Source organism: Pristiophorus japonicus, chromosome 21 (assembly GCF_044704955.1).
Source record: "Pristiophorus japonicus isolate sPriJap1 chromosome 21, sPriJap1.hap1, whole genome shotgun sequence".
Taxonomy (NCBI): domain Eukaryota; kingdom Metazoa; phylum Chordata; class Chondrichthyes; family Pristiophoridae; genus Pristiophorus; species Pristiophorus japonicus.
This window is the reverse complement of record NC_091997.1, coordinates 34,712,289-34,731,647: the sequence shown is the minus strand read 5'-3', so window position 1 is coordinate 34,731,647 and position 19,359 is coordinate 34,712,289. Positions and strand designations below refer to the sequence as shown.

The 19,359-nt window shown below is 45.3% G+C and overlaps 1 protein-coding gene across 15 annotated transcripts in view; it reads left to right on the top strand.

The window, feature by feature from the left end:
* odad4 (outer dynein arm docking complex subunit 4) overlaps positions 1-19,359 on the top strand; it is an 83,013-nt gene that overhangs the window by 47,361 nt on the left and 16,293 nt on the right. For 9 of the 15 annotated variants that reach the window (XM_070864592.1, XM_070864591.1, XM_070864603.1 and 6 more), the window contains 3 exons: positions 4,320-4,382; positions 5,743-5,826; positions 15,621-15,698. The exons of 2 other annotated variants lie outside the window; for them this stretch is intronic. In XM_070864592.1, the coding sequence (XP_070720693.1) occupies positions 4,320-4,382; positions 5,743-5,826; positions 15,621-15,698 (225 nt within the window). The remainder of the gene's footprint in view (positions 1-4,319; positions 4,383-5,742; positions 5,827-15,620; positions 15,699-19,359) is intronic. 4 more of the 15 variants (XM_070864600.1, XM_070864599.1, XM_070864594.1 and 1 more) reach the window with 2 other exon arrangements.

The window sequence follows — 19,359 nt, the reverse complement described above, 5'->3', positions numbered from 1 at the left end:
TTCAATATAGGTAAGTGTGAGGTGGTACATAGAAACATAGAAAATAGGTGCAGGAGTAGGCCATTCGGCCCTTCTAGCCTGCACCACCATTCAATGAGTTCATGGCTGAACATGCAACTTCAGTACCCCATTCCTGCTTTCTCGCCATACCCCTTGATCCCCCTAGTAGTAAGGACTTCATCTAACTCCTTTTTGAATATATTTAGTGAATTGGCCTCAACAACTTTCTGTGGTAGAGAATTCCACAGGTTCACCACTCTCTGGGTGAAGAAGTTTCTCTTCATCTCGGTCCTAAATGGCTTACCCCTTATCCTTAGACTGTGACCCCTGGATCAGGACTTCCCCAACATTGGGAACATTCTTCCTGCATCTAACCTGTCTGAACCCATCAGAATTTTAAACGTTTCTATGAGATCACCTCTCATTCTTCTGAACTCCAGTGAATACAAGCCCAGTTGATCCAGTCTTTTTTGATATGTCAGTCTCGCCATCCCGGGAATCAGTCTGGTGAACCTTCGCTGCACTCCCTCAATAGCAAGAATGTCCTTCCTCAAGTTAGGAGACCAAAACTGTACACAATACTCCAGGTGTGGCCTCACCAAGGCCCTGTACAACTATAGTAACACCTCCCTGCCCCTGTACTCAAATCCCCTCGCTATGAAGGCCAACATGCCATTTGCTTTCTTAACCGCCTGCTGTACCTGCATGCCAACCTTCAATGACTGATGTACCATGACACCCAGGTCTCGTTGCACCTTCCCTTTTCCTAATCTGTCACCATTCAGATAATAGTCTGTCTCTCTGTTTTTACCACCAAAGTGGATAACCTCACATTTATCCACATTATACTTCATCTGCCACGCATTTGCCCACTCACCTAACCTATCCAAGTCACTCTGTAGCCTCATAGCATCCTCCTCGCAGCTCACACTGCCACCCAACTTAGTGTCATCCGCAAATTTGGAGATACTACATTTAATCCCCTCGTCTAAATCATTAATGTACAATGTAAACAGCTGGGGCCCCAGCACAGAACCCTGCGGTACCCCACGAGTCACTGCCTGCCATTCCGAAAAGTACCCATTTACTCCTACTCTTTGCTTCCTGTCTGACAACCAGTTCTCAATCCACGTCAGCACACTACCCCCAATCCCATGTGCTTTAACTTTGCACATTAATCTCTTGTGTGGGACCTTGTCGAAAGCCTTCTGAAAGTCCAAATATACCACATCAACTGGTACTCCTTTGTCCACTTTATTGGAAACATCCTCAAAAAATTCCAGAAGATTTGTCAAGCATGATCTCCCTTTCACAAATCCATGCTGACTTGGACCTATCATGTCACCATTTTCCAAATGCGCTGCTATGACATCCTTAATAATTGATTCCATCATTTTACCCACTACTGAGGTCAGGCTGACCGGTCTATAATTCCCTGCTTTCTCTCTCCCTCCTTTTTTAAAAAGTGGGGTTACATTGGCTACCCTCCACTCGATAGGAACTGATCCAGAGTCAATGGAATGTTGGAAAATGACTGTCAATGCATCCGCTATTTCCAAGGCCACCTCCTTAAGTACTCTGGGATGCAGTTCATCAGGCCCTGGGGATTTATCGGCCTTCAATCCCATCAATTTCCCCAACACAATTTCCCGACTAATAAAGATTTCCCTCAGTTCCTCCTCCTTAATAGACCCTCTGACCACTTTTATATCCGGAAGGTTGTTTGTGTCCTCCTTAGTGAATACTGAACCAAAGTACTTGTTCAATTGGTCTGCCATTTCTTTGTTCCCCGTTATGACTTCCCCTGATTCTGACTGCAGGGGACCTACGTTTGTCTTTACTAACCTTTTTCTCTTTACATACCTATAGAAACTTTTGCAATCCGCCTTAATGTTCCCTGCAAGCTTCTTCTCGTACTCCATTTTCCCTGCCCTAATCAAACCCTTTGTCCTCCTCTGCTGAGTTCTAAATTTCTCCCAGTCCCCAGGTTCGCTGCTATTTCTGGCCAATTTGTATGCCATGTCCTTGGCTTTAATACTATCCCTGATTTCCCTAGATAGCCACGGTTGAGCCACCTTCCCTTTTTTATTTTTACGCCAGACAGGAATGTACAATTGTTGTAATTCATCCATGCGGTCTCTAAATGTCTGCCATTGCCCATCCACAGTCAACCCCTTAAGTATCATTAGCCAATCTATCTTAGCCAATTCATGCCTCATACCTTCAAAGTTACCCTTCTTTAAGTTCTGGACTATGGTCTCTGAATCAACTGTTTCATTCTCCATCTTAATGCAGAATTCCACCATATTATGGTCACTCTTCCCCAAGGGGCCTCGCACAATGAGATTGCTAATTAATCCTCTCTCATTACACAACACCCAGTCTAAGATGGCCTCCCCCCTAGTTGGTTCCTCGACATATTGGTCTAGAAAACCATCCCTTATTCATTCCAGGAAATCCTCCTCCACCGTATTGCTTCCAGTTTTGCTAGCCCAATCTATGTGCATATTAAAGTCACCCATTATAACTGCTGCACCTTTATTGCATGCACTCCTAATTTCCTGTTTGATGCCCTCCCCAACATCACTACTACTGTTTGGAGGTCTGTACACAACTCCCACTAACGATTTTTGCCCTTTAGTGTTCTGCAGCTCTACCCATATAGATTCCACATCATCCAAGCTAATGTCTTTCCTAACTATTGCATTAATCTCCTCTTTAACCAGCAATGCTACCCCACCTCCTTTTCCTTTTATTCTATCCTTCCTGAATGTTGAATACCCCTGGATGTTGAGTTCCCAGCCCTGATCATCCTGGAGCCACGTCTCCGTAATCCCAATCACATCATATTTGTTAACATCTATTTGCACAGTTAATTCATCCACCTTATTGCGGATACTCCTTGCATTAAGACACAAAGCCTTCAGGCTTGCTTTTTTAACACCCTTTGTCCTTCTAGAATTTTGCTGTACAGTGGCCCTTTTTGTTCTTTGCCTTGGGTTTCTCTGCCCTCCACTTTTCCTCATCTCCTTTCTGTCTTTTGCTTTTGCCTCATTTTTGTCTCCCTCTGTCTCCCTGTATAGGTTCCCATCCCCCTGCAATATTAGTTTAACTCCTCCCCAACAGCACTAGCAAACACTCCCCCTAGGACATTGGTTCCGGACCTGCCCAGGTGCAGACCGTCCGGTTTGTACTGGTCCCACCTCCCCCAGAACCGGTTCCAATGCCCCAAGAATTTGAATCCCTCCCTGCTGCACCACTGCTCAAGCCATGTATTCATCTGCGCTATCCTGCGATTCCTACTCTGACTAGCACGTGGCATTTTAGTAGGAAGAATAAGGAGGCCATCTACTCCTTGGAAAATAAGAGTCTAAATGGGGTAGAAGCATAAAGAGATCTAGGGGTACAGATTCACACAAGATGAAAAGTAACAATGCAGGTTAATAAAGGCATAACAAGTGTAAACAAAGCACTGGGGTTCATTTCTAGAGGAATAGAATTCAGAGAGATAAATTATGTTAAACTTGTATAGAACCTTGGTTAGACTACACAGAGTACTATGCACATTTCTGGTCTCCATATTACAAAAAGGATATAGAAGCATGGGAGAAGGTTCAAAAAACATTTACAAGGATGGCACCAGAACTGAGAGGGTACAACTATTAGGAAAGACTAAATAGGATGGGGCCCTTTTCTCTAGAAAAAAGAAGGCTGAGGTGTGATCTGATAAACGTCTTTAAGGTAATGGTTAGGGGAGAAGTAGAGATGTTTGCACTTGTGGGGAAGACCAAATGCAAGGGACCATAAATACAAGATTATCACCAATAAATCCAATGAGAATTACATGAGAAACTTCTTTACTCAGAGTGACGAGAGTGGAACTCACTATCACAGGGAGTGGTTGAGGAGAATAGCATTGATGCATTTAAGTGAACACGAGGTATGCACATGAGGGAGAAAGGAATAGAAAGATATGTTGACAGGATTAGATGAAGCAAGATGAGAGAAGGCTCGTGTGGACCACAGAGCTATCTCCCAAAAACTGTAACTGTAAAGGATGCAGATCCACTTCGGCATTCAAGGATTTGGGTGTTGGTTAAGGAACAGAAATTCAATACAAGCAAGGGATGTGTGAGCACAGCTCAGAATCTGATTAGAGAATTTGCAGACACGAGCGCTATAAACAAAAGCAAGTGTCAGATTTGCATTTCAATACCCTGCCTCAGAACCTTGATTCTTAATGATGAGGCTGATTAGATGAAATAAAAGTTGCAGGATTGAGTAGAATTTTTTTAATCTCTCATTTTAAACCACGATAGGCTCTACGGTGGTTGATGAGACCAGCAAGTCTGAAAAAGCGGAGGATAATCAGGAATGCGATGGTAGGTTCCTAGTGTAGCTAGCACAGTGTGTCGTGAACAATATGTACCAGTCAAATCTGCACCTTCTCATTTACTTCCCTGCCTTTCAGTTCCAATTTGACTACTTCCTGAAACTGGTTCTTATAAGCATTATTGGTGTAATTTGCAGACTAGTTCTGTGAAATGGTCTCATGACCTCAATAAACTGGTATGAGACTGGAAACTCTGGGGCACTTCCAGGACTGAATGCCTGATCTCCTGTGGGCCCTCCCAGGAATGTGGACTCCCAGACACCAGGGACTTTCATTGATTGGTCTGGGCTGGATTTATACCCAGGTTCTATAAGTGGAAGTCAGTAGCTAACCCACTGCACACTGAAGTTCCACCTTGCTATGCTGTATTATTCCATTATTATAATTGGGCTACATGCTTTAAGTAGCAGCTATGGCAAAACTGGGGACAGAAGAGTTAGGAAAATACAGTGGAATAGAAGCAGCTGCAATAAGGGAGAAGCATACACACGCACATAATGACCAAACTCTCCTGTAATCCATAACAACCAAAGACGGATTAGACAAATATATTAGGCAAGGTTTCAAAGGACATGGTTTTGTTTTCATTTTAGGAGCTAAATTCCTCGTTACTGAATGGTTACTTCCCCAACACGAATGTTCCTGTCATTCAAACTCCATGTTACGTAATGCCTGCATTGCTGGTCCATGTAACGTGATGCCTGCATTGTTGGCCCATGTGATGCGATGGCTGCATTGCTGATCCATGTAACGTGATGCCTGCATTGCTGCTCCATGTGACGTGATGCCTGCATTGTTGCTCCATGTAATGTGATGCCTGCAGTGTTGCTCCATGCAATGTGATGCATGCATTGCTGCGCCATGCACTGTTGTGGCCGCATTGCCGCTCCATGTAATGTGATGGCTGCATTGCCGCTCCATGTAACACGATGGCTGCATTGCTGCTCCATGTACCGTGAATGCTGCATTGTTGCTCCATGTAATGCGGGGGCTGCATTGCTGCTCCATGAAATGTGATGCTTGCATTGCTGCTTCAGGTAATGTGATGCTTGCATTGTTGCTCCATGTTGCGTGATGGCTGCATTGCTATCCTGCTCTTTTGCAAACAGGTTGGCTCCATTCAATCTGCGCTCATAGACTCGAGTGCTGTTAAAGCTCAGGCACTCGGTTATAAGGAAGGTTTGAGCCAACACTGCTCAGGATCAGTCTATTAGCAAATACCAACACTTCAGAATATTATTCGCACTTAGTTACTCAGAAACTTTAGCATCTAGGCTAACTGTAGATTCATAAACAGATGGAATGTAGTTTGTGCAGTTCAGAAGGATTTTGTGTAATCTTCTATTTAGATACGATAACCTCAGTCTCGTCTGATTCTGTGTGTCAGCTTCCATCGTCTCCAAGTGGACACATTTCTGAAGCCTCTTCCCTAGGTAGGTTCTCCAGTTGCTAGTACGTATAGACACCGCCGGACTGCAGTTAGACCGTGTCACATCCTCGTGTGCTCTTTTTCATTTTGTTCTCCTCCTTTCCCTACTAGGGTTGCACGTATTCCTTGAGGTATTACCAAATGACCTCCAACCTCCCTGCCAGTCAGCCTTTTATCCTCATCTCCAGTATTGTCTAAAGTGTTCAAAGACAACAGCAACAACTTGCATTTATATAGACCTTTAATGTAGTAAAAAGTCCAAAGGTGCTGTACAGAAGTGTAAACAAATTTTGACACCAAGCCACACAAGGAGTTATTAGGACAGATGACTAAAAGCTTGGTCAAAGAGATAGGTTTTAAGGAGCACGCTAAAAAGGAGGAGAGGTAGAGAAGTGGAGAGGTTTAGGGAGGGAATTCCAGAGCTTAGGGACCAGGCAGCTGAAGGCATGGGCGCCAGTGATGGAGCGATGAAAATAAAGGATGTGCAAGAGGCCAGAATTGGAGGAGCGCAGAGATCTCGGGGTAGGGGGGGATGTGGGGCTGGAGGAGGTCATAGAGATCGGGAGGGGTGATGGAGAGATTTGAAACCAAGGAATAGAATTTTAAAAATCGAGGCGCTGCCAGACCGGGAGCCAATGTAGGTCAGCGAGCACAGGGGGTGATGGGTGAACGGGATTTGGTGCGAGTTAGGACATGGGCAGCCGAGTTATGGATGAGCTCAAGTTTAAGGAGGGTGGAAGGTGCATTGGAATAGTTGAGTCTAGAGATAACAGAGGCATGGATTAGGGTTTCAGCAGCAGATGAGCTGAGGCAGGGGAGGAGACAATTAAATCAAACTTATGTTTAAATGCCCTTATGACTTTTCGCCTGGGTGGCTGGCAGTCAGCTTCACCCTATTGCAATCCTAATCATTACTGTCCGTCTTTTCAAATTAGGGCAGTCATTAGGTTGCTCCGGTGGGGGAATGGGATCCTGTTCCTGATTGCTGTAGCTGTACACATGTGGATAGCCGGTGAATGCGGGATCAGGTAAAGCAGCAACATTCTCCACAACCGACTCTCACTACCCAGGCTCACGGGTGAAGAATGGGCCCTTGAGTGAAGTACTGGCAGGCTGGCACTCTTTAGTTATACAGCTCACCCCCAGCCTTCCTCTCCATTAAAAGACCCTGTTGCATCACAGTCTTCTTTCTGCTGTCTGAAAAATATTGACAGAGAAAGTGTGCATCAGTGTTTACTGTCCACTTTCGCCAGTCGCAACTGTGTATCAACTGCTCTGTGTTATCACAGAGCAATGTGCCTTAAGGGCAGTGTCCATTGATAGTCACAGGCATGGGGAAAGTGGGACAGCAGTCTGTGGTGGAGCAAGGGAGGGGCTGTGTGTGGTGGTACAATGATGGGAGGTGCAATGATGGGAGGTGTGTGGGATATAGAAAGGTTAAGTGAGTGGACAAAAAATTGACAGATGGAATAATATAATGTGGGAAAATGTGAGGTTGGAAGAATAAAAAAGCAAATTATTATTTAAATAGAGACTACAAAATGCTGCGGTACAAAGGGATCTGGGGTCCTTGTACATGTAACACAAAACGTTAGTAAGCAGGTACAGCAAGTAATTAGGAAGGCAAATGGAATGTTGGCCTTTATTGCAAGGGGAATGGAGTATAAAAGTAGGAAAGTCTTGCTACAACTGTACAATGCGCTGCATACAGTTTTGATTTTATTTAAGGAAGGATATACCTGATTTGGAGGCAGTTCAGAGAAGGTTCACTCGGTTGATTCCTGAGATGAAAGGGTTGTCTTTTGCAGAACGATTGAGCAGGTTGGGCCTATTAAAAAAGGGGGCAGGCAAAAGGCAGGTAACTATAGGCCGGTTAGTTTAACATCTGTAGTGGGGAAAATGCTTGAAACTATCATTAAGGAAGAAATAGCGGGACATCTGGATAGGAATAGTGCAATCAAGCAGACGCAGCATGGATTCATGAAAGGGAAATCATGTTTAACTAACTTACTGGAATTCTTTGAGGATATAACGAGCATGGTGGATAGAGGTGTACCGATGGATGTGGTGTATTTAGATTTCCAAAAGGCATTCGATAAGGTGCCACACAAAAGGTTACTGCAGAAGATAAAGGTACGCGGAGTCAGAGGAAATGTATTAGCATGGATAGAGAATTGGCTGGCGAACAGAAAGCAGAGAGTCGGGATAAATGGGTCCTTTTCCGGTTGGAAATCAGTGGTTAGTGGTGTGCCACAGGGATCAGTGCTGGGACCACAACTGTTTACAATATACATAGATGACCTAGAGGAGGGGACAGAGTGTAGTGCAACAAAATTTGCAGATGATACTAAGATTAGTGGGAAAGCGGGTTGTGTAGAGGACTCAGACAGGCTACAAGGAGATTTGGATAGGTTAAGCGAATGGGCTAAGGTTTGGCAGATGGAATACAATGTCAGAAAGTGTGAGGTCATCCACCTTGGGAAAAAAAACAGTAAAAGGGAATATTATTTGAATGGGGAGAAATTACAACATGCTGTGGTGCAGAGGGACCTGGGGGTCCTTGTGCATGAATCCCAAAAGGTTAGTTTGCAGGTGCAGCAGGTAATCAGGAAGGCAAATGGAATGTTGGCCTTCATTGCGAAAGGGATGGAGTACAAAAGCAGGGAGGTCTTGCTGCAACTGTATAAGGTATTGGTAAGGCCGCACCTGGAGTACTGCGTGCAGTTTTGGTCACCTTACTTAAGGAAGGATATACTAGCTTTGGAAGGGGTACAGAGACAATTTACTAGGCTGATTCGAGAAATGAGGGGGTTACCTTATGATGATAGATTGAGTAGACTGGATCTTTACTCCTTGGAGTTCAGAAGGATGAGGGGTGATCTTATAGAAACATTTAAAATCATGAAAGGGATAGACAAGATAGAGGCAGAGAGGTTGTTTCCACTGGTGGGGGAGACTAGAACTAGGGGGCACAGCCTCAAAATACGGAGGAGCCAATTTAAAACCGAGTTGAGAAAGAATTTCTTCTCCCAGAGGATTGTGAATCTGTGGAATTCTCTGCCCAAGGAAGCAGTTGAGGCTAGCTCATTGAATGTTTTCAAGTCAAAGATAGATAGATTTTTAAGCAATAAGGGAATTAAGGGTTACGGGGAGAGGGCGGGTAAGTGGAGCTGAGTCCACGACCAGATCAGCCATGATCTTATTGAATGGCGGAGCAGGCTCGAGGGGCTAGATGGCCTACTCCTGTTCCTAATTCTTATGTTCTTATGTACGCTGTGTGCGGCCGGCGGGTCAGTCTCTAATTGGGAGATCCGTCATGCTGGCTGGCTGGCGGGCGGGTGAAGGAGTCAGGGCCGCGGCTTGGACAGAAGGCCTGCAGCCCGACCGGTTTACATGAGTGGGGTTGATGCGGATTGGAGGTTGGTCTTGGGGGTTGAGTAGGGGCTATAGGTTTGGGGGAGTCTTTGGGCTGGGGTCGATGGGCTTGGGGTCTTTATGGGCTGGGGATCTATGGGTTTGGGGGTCTATGGGTTTAGGGGGGTCTATGGGCCTGAGAGAGTCTGGATTTGGGGGGGGTGTCTATGGGTTTGGGGGGGTTTATGGGTTTTGGGGGTCTATGGGCTGGGGTGTATGGGTTTGTGGGATCTATGGGTTTGGGGGTGGTCTATGGGTTTAGGGGGGCTCTATGGGTTTGGGGTCTCTGGGCTTGGGAGAGTCTGAGTTTGGGGGGAATCTATGGGATTGTAGAGGTTTATGGGCTGGGGGCTATGGATTTGGGGGGTCTATGGGCTGAGGGCTATGGATTTGGGGGTCTATGGGCTGGGGGTTATGGGCTTAGGTGGGGGGGTCTGTGGGTTTGGGAGTCTATGAGTTAGTGGGGCTATGGGTTTGGGGGAGGGCTATGGGTTTGGGGGTCTATGGGTTTGGGGGGGGTTCTATGGGTTTGGGGTCTAGGGCTTGGAGGCTATGGGCTGGGGGTCTATCGGTGCAGGAATTATCAGGTTTTGGAAAGGAAGTGGTTGAAAACCAGTGCTGAACTTTCCCTCCACCTCCCTGTTACTTTTCACTAAAGTGGAGGGTAAAATTGCTTTTAAATTCCCAGCCTACAATTCCCAGAGCATGTATGAGTGGCAGTATTGGCAACCCTCCTGGATTACAAATGCTGTTTAATTTTTCTCAATGTTTCTAGCATTTTCTGTGTTTATTTGAGATTAGAAAGAATTGACCAGCTCAGAATTCACAAAACGCTGGGGAGAATCAGAGAATGTACCTCTGAGGGGTGGTAGTGAACCATTGGTGGGGCACTGAGGAAATGTCCAGTTGCCCAGTCCAGTGAGTAAAAGCATTTTTTAATATGCTTACTGGGTGCAAATACGCTCAGCTACAGAGGACCAACCGTTATAAAGTAAATGGAATAACATTTGAAATAATAACGTAAGGAATAGGAGCAGGAGTAGGTCACTTGGCTCCTCAAGCCTGCTCCGCCATTCAATAAGGTCATGGTCGATCTGATCTTGGCCTCAACTCCACTTTCCTGCCCGCTCCCCATAACCCTTGACTCCTCTATCGTTCAAAAATCTGTCTATCTCCACCTTAAATATATTCAATGACCCAGCTCTCTGGGGCAGAGAATTCCACAGATTTACGACCCTCTGAGAAGAAATTCCTCCTCATCTCCATTTAAATGGGTGATCCCTTATTCTGAAACTATGCCCCCTAGTTCTAGATTCCCCCACGAGAGGAAACATCCTCTTTGCATCTACCCTGCCAAACCCCTTCAGAATCTTATATGTTTCAATAAGATCTCCTCTCATTCTTCTAAACTCCAAGGAGTATAAGAACATAAGAACATAAGAATTAGGAACAGGAGTAGGCCATCTAGCCCCTCGAGCCTGCTCCGCCATTCAATAAGATCATGGCTGATCTGGTCGTGGACTCAGCTCCACTTACCCGCCCTCTCCCCGTAACCCTTAATTCCCTTATTGCTTAAAAATCTATCTATCTTTGACTTGAAAACATTCAATGAGCTAGCCTCAACTGCTTCCTTGGGCAGAGAATTCCACAGATTCACAACCCTCTGGGAGAAGAAATTCTTTCTCAATTCGGTTTTAAATTGGCTCCTCCGTATTTTGAGGCTGTGCCCCCTAGTTCTAGTCTCCCCCACCAATGGAAACAACCTCTCTGCCTCTATCTTGTCTATCCCTTTCATGATTTTAAATGTTTCTATAAGATCACCCCTCATCCTTCTGAACTCCAAGGAGTAAAGACCCAGTCTACTTAATCTATCATCATAAGTTAACCCCCTCATTTCTCGAATCAGCCTAGTGAATCGTCTCTGTACCCCTTCCAAAGCTAGTATATCCTTCCTTAAGTAAGGTGACCAAAACTGCACGCAGTACTCCAGGTGCGGCCTCACCAATACCTTATACAGTTGCAGCAAGACCTCCCTGCTTTTGTACTCCATCCCTTTCGCAGTGAAGGCCAACATTCCATTTGCCTTCTTGATTACCTGCTTCACCTGCAAACTAACCTTTTGGGATTCATGCACAAGGACCCCCAGGTCCCTCTGCACCACAGCATGTTGTAATTTCTCCCCATTCAAATAATATTCCCTTTTACTGTTTTTTTTCCCAAGGTGGATGACCTCACACTTTCCGACATTGTATTCCATCTGCCAAACCTTAGCCCATTCGTTTAACCTATCCAAATCTCCTTGTAGCCTGTCTGAGTCCTCTACACAACCCGCTTTCCCACTAATCTTAGTGTCATCTGCAAATTTTGTTGCATTACACTCTGTCCCCTCCTCTAGGTCATCTATGTATATTGTAAACAGTTGTGGTCCCAGCACTGATCCCTGTGGCACACCACTAACCACTGATTTCCAACCGGAAAAGGACTCATTTATCCTGACTCTGCTTTCTGTTCGCCAGCCAATTCTCTATCCATGCTAATACATTTCCTCTGACTCCGCGTACCTTTATCTTCTGCAGTAACCTTTTGTGTGGCACCTTATCGAATGCCTTTTGGAAATCTAAATACACCACATCCATCGGTACACCTCTATCCACCATGCTCGTTATATCCTCAAAGAATTCCAGTAAGTTAGTTAAACATGATTTCCCTTTCATGAATCCATGCTGCGTCTGCTTGATTGCACTATTCCTATCCAGATGTCCCGCTATTTCTTCCTTAATGATAGTTTCAAGCATTTTCCCCACTACAGATGTTAAACTAACCGGCCTATAGTTACCTGCCTTTTGCCTGCCCCCTTTTTTAAACAGAGGCGTTACATTAGCTGCTCTCCAATCCGCTGGTACCTCCCCAGAGTCCAGAGAATTTTGGTAGATTATAACAAATGCATCTGCTATAACATCCGCCATCTCTTTTAATACCCTGGAATGCATTTCATCAGGACCAGGGGACTTGTCTACCTTCAATCCCATTAGTCTGTCCAGCACTACCCCACTAGTGATAGTGATTGTCTCAAGGTCCTTCCTTCCCACATTCCTGTGACCAGCAATTTTTGGCATGGTTTTTGTGTCTTCCACTGTGAAGACGGAAGCAAAATAATTGTTTAAGGTCTCAGCCATTTCCACATTTCCCATTATTAAATCCCCCTTTTCATCTTCTAAGGGACCAACATTTACATTAGTCACTCTTTTCCGTTTTATATATCTGTAAAAGCTTTTACTATCTGTTTTTATGTTTTGCGCAAGTTTACCTTCGTAATCTATCTTCCCTTTATTGCTTTTTTAGTCATTCTTTGCTGTTGCTTAAAATCTTCCCAATCCTCTAGTTTCCCACTAACCTTGGCCACCTTATACGCATTGGTCTTTGATTTGATACTTTCCTTTATTTCCTTGGTTATCCACGGCTGGTTATCTCTTCTCTTGCCGCCCTTCTTTTTCACTGGAATATATTTTTGTTGCGCATTATGAAAGAGCTCCTTAAAAGTCCTCCACTGTTCCTCAATTGTGCCACCGTTTAGTCCTTGTTTCCAGTCTACTTTAGCCAACTCTGCCCTCATCCCACTGTAGTCCCCTTTGTTTAAGCATAGTACTCTCATTTCTGACACAACTTCCTTATCCTCAATCTGTATTACAAATTCAACCATATTGTGATCACTCATTCCGAGAGGATCTTTTACGAGGAGATCGTTTATTTTTCCTGTCTCGTTACACAGGACCAGATCCAAAATGGCTTGCTCTCTTGTAGGCTCTGTTACATACTGTTCTAAGAAACAATCCCGTATGCATTCTATGAATTCCTCCTCCAGGCTACCCCCTGCGATTTGATTTGACCAATCGATATGTAGGTTAAAATCCCCCATAACTACTGCCGTTCCTTTTTCACATGCCTCCATTATTCCCTTGATTATTGCCCGCCCCACCATGAAGTTATTATCTGGGGGCCTATAAACTACGCCGACCAGTGACTTTTTCCCCTTACTATCTCTAATCTCCACCCACAATGATTCAACATTTTGTTCATTGGAGCCAATATCATCCCTCACAACTGCCCTGATATCATCCCTTATTAACAGAGCTAATGTTAAATTCCATATCCCGCCCAGTAACTGCCGCGCTCGCGGGCCCGCACATGCGCACTGAACCAGCACTGTCGTCCGCACCCGCCTATTAGCGCTTCGCCTCCTCTGATTGGCGCAGTGGCACTGTCCATCAAAACGCCACCTCCTCTGATTGGTAGGCTGGCACTGTCCATCGACTGCTCGGGGCGGTGCTCAGCCGATCCCGGACAATCCAGGAGGGTTGGCAACGCTACCTGTGGTGCTCCCAGATGGTTGACCTGAGGTACCAGAGATGCCCAGTGCCAGCTCATCCATGGACTATGGATTTTCACCTATGGACTCCGCCTCATTCAAACTGGATGCGGTGGTATAACAAGAGACCAACATATATGAATGGCATTGAATTAGCGCAGAGTGACTTAAAAAAAGACCAGAGAGTAGACCGAACTATAATGAGAGCAATGAAGCACCAGTCTCTGCACTTATGCTGGGCTCCAAACTGCACTGGGCAGACCTCACTTGGACTACTGGGCTCAATTTGGGTCTCCATGCCACACAACAACAGCTTGCATTTATATAGCGCCTTTAACGCAGTAAAAAGCCTCAAGGCGCTTCACAGGAGCGTTTTCAGACAAAATGTGACACCTTGCCACATAAGGAGATATTAGGACAAGTAAGCTTGGTCATAGGGGTAGGTTTAAAGGGGCAGCTTAAAGGACGAGAGGGAGGTAGAGAAGTTTAGGGAGGGAATTCCAGGGATTTGGGCCCAGGCAGTTGAAGACACGGCTGCCAACGGTGGAGCGAAGGAAATCGGCGTTGTGCAAGAGGCCAGAGTTGGAGGAAAGCAGAGATGTTGTCGGGCTGGTGGAGGTTGCAGAAATAGGGAGGAGCAAGGCCATGCGGGGATTGATCACAAGGACAAGAATTTTAAAATTAAGGTGTTGCTGGACCGGAAGCCAATGCAGGGCAGCGAACACGGGGGTGATGGATGATCGGTACTTGGTGTATTAGGAAATGGGCAGCAGAGGTTTCGATAAGCTCAAGTTTACAGAGGGTGGAAGATGGGAGGCTGGCCAGAACATTGGAATAGTCACACAAGGAATCTACATGTATTGAAAAGGGAGAAGAGACAGACAATAAGACTGATGGCAGGTGTAAGGGCAATTTGTTTTGAGGAAAAACTTTGGTGGGGCATTTAGGCTACTGAGGGATGCGCTTCTATGGAAGAGTTAGGTTACTGGAAGGATGGACATCAATGGAAGAGTTAGGATACTAGAGGAATGAGTTTCAACAAAACTGTGGGTATGAGAGGAATACGTTTCAATGGGAGAGTTAGGTAAGTGAGAATTAGGGTACTGGAGGGATGGGCTTCAATGGGCTGAATGACCCTTTCCCATCCTTGATGGTTCCTATCTATTTCTTATAAATAAGAACAAAATATAATCTATACTTAGCGATAAAAGGAAAAGCAGCAAATAGCCAAAAGACAAATAGTGGTCCATCAGTGTCTGAAACAGAAAAGGCAGGTTAACAATTCAGTCGGATCTTTCATCAGAAATCCCATCTGAAACAGTAACTACCCTTTCACTTCAGGCACCACTCATTTATCCAGCATTTTCTGTTTGTACATGGAGGGTGGTATTTCCTCTTTCGCCTTCCATTCTCCTGACGCACACTTTTCCTGACTGGAGACCTATTCCCAGATCTCTGCAAATAACCTTCTATAACTGGACCCTGGGAAGGAGCCGAGACTGAGAAGTAGGCACTCATTCATTTCAGCAAAGCGTCAGGCCTCACTGGGCACCTTCTCCCCAGTGACCGTGTGGCATTGTGCACTGTTCTTCCATTGAGCCTCCCATGATCTCCATGTTTTCTTTGGGGGACACATATTTCTAAGAAGAAAATACTGCAGATACAGAAAATGTGAAATTAAAACAGAAATTGCTGTGGAAAGAAAGGTAGGGTCAACGTTACAGGTAAAAAGGGCATCGACCTGAACCATTAACCTCACCTTCCTCTCTCCATTGACTGAATTTTACATACAGTTCCACCAATGGCACCAATCCCTTCCCCATAGTCAAAATGCTGGCCGGTACAATCTTGCACTGTCTGGTCTCGCATGTAATGGAATGAGGCTGGGTTTCAGCAGGTGCCCAGCACCCTGGAACAATACTTCAGTGAGAATCAGCCTCCTTCAGGAGAGAAGACTAGAAAATGAGCTGCAGTATAGTTGACCAAATTGTGTGTAACCTGCTGTATTTATCCAATAGCCTCTAGAGCATCTTCTGGTCGAAAAATGCCTCATACGCCCAGTAACAGCTATGCAGATGGAATTTGGTCTGATACCGGTAGGTTCAAAGTCTTCTTCTTCTTAGGCAGTCCCCTGGAGTCGAGGATGACGTGCTTCCACACCAATATGCGTTCTAAGGTGACTGATGAGGCCAATGCGGGATCTGAACTTAAGGAAAGGTAACTTCGATGGTATGAGACGTGAATTGGCTAGAATAGACTAGCGAGTGATACTTAGAGGGTTGACGGTGGATAGGCAATGGAAAACATTTAAAGATCACATGGATGAACTTCAACAATTGTACATCTCTGTCTGGAGTAAAAATAAAACAGGGAAGGTGGCTCAACCGTGGCTAACAAGGGAAATTAAGGATAGTGTTAAATCCAAGGAAGAGGCATATAAATTGGCCAGAAAAAGCAGCAAACCTGAGGACTGGGTGAATTTTTCTAATACAGCAGAGGAGGACAAAGGGTTTAATTAGGAGGGGGAAAATAGAGTTTGAGAGGAAGCTTGCTAGGAACATAAAAACTGACTGCAAAAGCTTCCATAGATATCTGAAGAGAAAAAGATTAGTGAAAACAAACGTAGGTCCCTTGCAGTCAGATTCGGGTGAATTTATAATGGGGAACAAAGAAATGGTGGACCAGTTAACATAGAAACATAGGAAATAGGTGCAGGAGTAGGCCATTTGGCCCTTCAAGCCTGCACCGCCATTCGATAAGATCATGGCTGATCATTCACCTCAGTACGCCTTTCCTGCTTTCTCTCCATACCCAAATACTTTAGTTCTGTCTTCACGAAGGAAGACACAAATAACCTTCCAGAAATACAAGGGGACCGAGGGTCTAGTGAGAAGGAGGAACTGAAGGAAATCCTTATTAGGTGGGAAATTGTGTTAGGGAAATTGATGGGATTGAAAGCCGATAAATCCCCGGGGCCCAATAGTCTGCATCCCAGAGTACTTAAGGAAGTAGCCCTAGAAATAGTGGATGCATTGGTGATCATTTTCCAACAGTTTATCGACTCTGGATCGGTTCCTATGGACTGGAGGGTAGCTAATGTAGCACCACTTTTTAAGAAAGGAGGGAGAGAGAAAACGGGTAATTATAGACCGGTTAGCCTGACATCAGTAGTGGGGAAGATGTTGGAATCATTTCGGTCCAAGTCAGCATGGATTTATGAAAGGGAAATCCTGCTTGATAAATCTTCTAGAATGTTTTGAGGATGTAACTGGTAGAGTGGACAAGGGAGGACCAGTGGATGTGGTGTATTTGGACTTTCAAAAGGCTTTCAACAAGGTCCCACACAAGAGATTGGTGGGCAAAATTAAAGCACGTGGTATTGGGGGTAATGTTCTGATGTCGATAGAGAACTGGTTGGCAGACAGGACTCGGGATAAACGGGTCCTTTTCAGAATGGCAGGCAGTGACTAGTGGGGTGCCGCAGGGCACAGTGCTGGGACCCCAGCTATTTACAATATACATAATGATTTGGATGAGGGAATTGAGTATAATATCTCCAAGTTTGCAGATAACACTAAACTGGGTGGCAGTGTGAGCTGTGAGGAGGATGCTAAAAGGCTGCAGGGGGACTTGGACAGGTTAGGTGAGTGGGCAAACGCGTGACAGATGCCGTATAATTTGGATAAATGTGGGGTTATCCACTTTGGTGGCAAAAACACGAAGGCAGAATATTATCTGAATGGGGGCAGATTAGGAAAAGGGAAGGTGCAATGAGACCTGGGTGTCATGGTACATCAGTCATTGAAGGTTGGCATACAGGTACAGCAAGCGGTGAAGAAGGCAAATGGTATGTTGGCCTTCATAGCTAGGGGATTTGAGTATAGGAGCAGGAAGGTCTTACTGCAGTTGTACAGGGCCTTGGTGAGGCCTCACCTGGAATATTGTGTTCAGTTTTGGTCTTCTAATCTGAGGAAGGCTGTTCTTGCTATTGAGGGAGTGCAGCGAAGGTTCACCAGACTGATTCCCGGGATGGCAGGACTGACATATGAGGAGAAACTGGATTGACTGGGCCTGTATTCACTGGAGTTTAGAAGGATGAGAGGGAATCTGATAGAAATATATAAAATTCTGACGGGACTGGAGAGGTTAGATGCAGGAAGAATGTTCCCGATGTTGGGGAAGTCCAAAACCAGGGGACATAGTCTCAGGATAAAGGGTAAGCCATTTAGGACTGAGATGAGGAGAAACTTCTTCACTCAGAGAGTTGTTAACCTGTGGAATTCTCGACCGCAGAGAGTTGTTGATGCCAGTTCATTGGATATATTCAAGAGGGAGTTAGATATGGCCCTTACGGCTAAAGGGATCAAGGTGTATGGGGAGAAAGCAGAAAAGTGGTACTGTGATCAGCCATGATCTTATTGAATGGTGGTGCAGGCTCGAAGGGCCGAATGGCCTACTCCTGCACCTATTTTCTATGTTTCTATCTACAGTCTCTGTCATAGGAGGGGCAGATGGTGGTTGAAGGGACAGGTGAGTGGGGTGCTTGGGTTGTCGTACGCTCCTTCCGTTGTTTGTGCTTGGCTTCCGCGTGCTTCTGATGAAGAGACTCAAAGTAGTCAGCGCCTTCCCGGATGCTTCTCCTCCACTTTGAGCGGTCTTGGGCCAGGGATTCCCATGTGTCAGTAGGGATGTTGCATGTTTTTAAGGAGGATTTGAGGGTGTCCTTGAAGCATTTTCTCTGCCCTCCCGGAACTCGCTTGCCATGTCGGAGCTCAGAGTAGAGCACTTGTTTCGGGAGTCTAGTATCGGGCATGTGGACAATGTGGCCTGTCCATCAGAGTTGGTTGAGCGTGGTCAGTGCCTCGATGCTAAGGATGTTGGCCTGAGCAAGAACACCGATGTTGGTGCGCCTATCCTGCCAATGAATTTGCAGGATTTTGTGGAGGTAGCTTTGGTGTTTTGAGGTGCCTGCTGTACATAGTGCATGTCTCTGTACTGCACGAACAACCAAACCGCAATTACTGCGTCAGATTCTCCTCTGCGCTTTCTCGTTTTGTTTTCTCTGAGTTCTGGTTTGAAATACTCTTCCTGTTGTTCCTTGCTGTCAAATTCACCCACAAGTTTTCATCCTTTCTTATTTACTTGCTGCTGTTTGTGGGATCTTGATATTCACAAATCTGGGAGGGCGGTGTTACCTACACAATAGCAGTGACTGCACTTCAAAAGTAGTCCATGTGAAGCACTGGAGATGTTTTTCAGAGGCATGATGAGACACTGTTTAATAGCCAGTGTTTATCACATCATATCACGGGCTGTTAATGTACCCACAGATACAACAAAACTCAGTCATCCCAATTCACATTTAATTGACAGATTTACATGACTTACTGATTGACTGATCTTCCCCACCCTAAGAAGGGTGTTTTAGTTGCGCCTTTCACAATGTCAGGACATCCCAAAGTGCTTTGCAGTACTTTTGAAGTGCAGTCACTGTTGTAATGTAGGAAACGTGGCAGCCAATTTGCGCACAGCAAGGTCCCATGAACAGTAATGTGATAATCTGCTTTTACATTCACCTGAGAGGGCAGATGGGGCCTCGATTTAACGTCTCATCTGAAAGACGGTCCCTCCGACAGTGCAGCACTCGCTCAGTACTTTAGTGGGAAGTGTCAGCCTGGATTTTGTGCTCAAATCCCTGGAGTGGGACTTGAACCCACAATCTTCAGAGGCAAGAGGCTGTGTTTTAATTAAATGAGG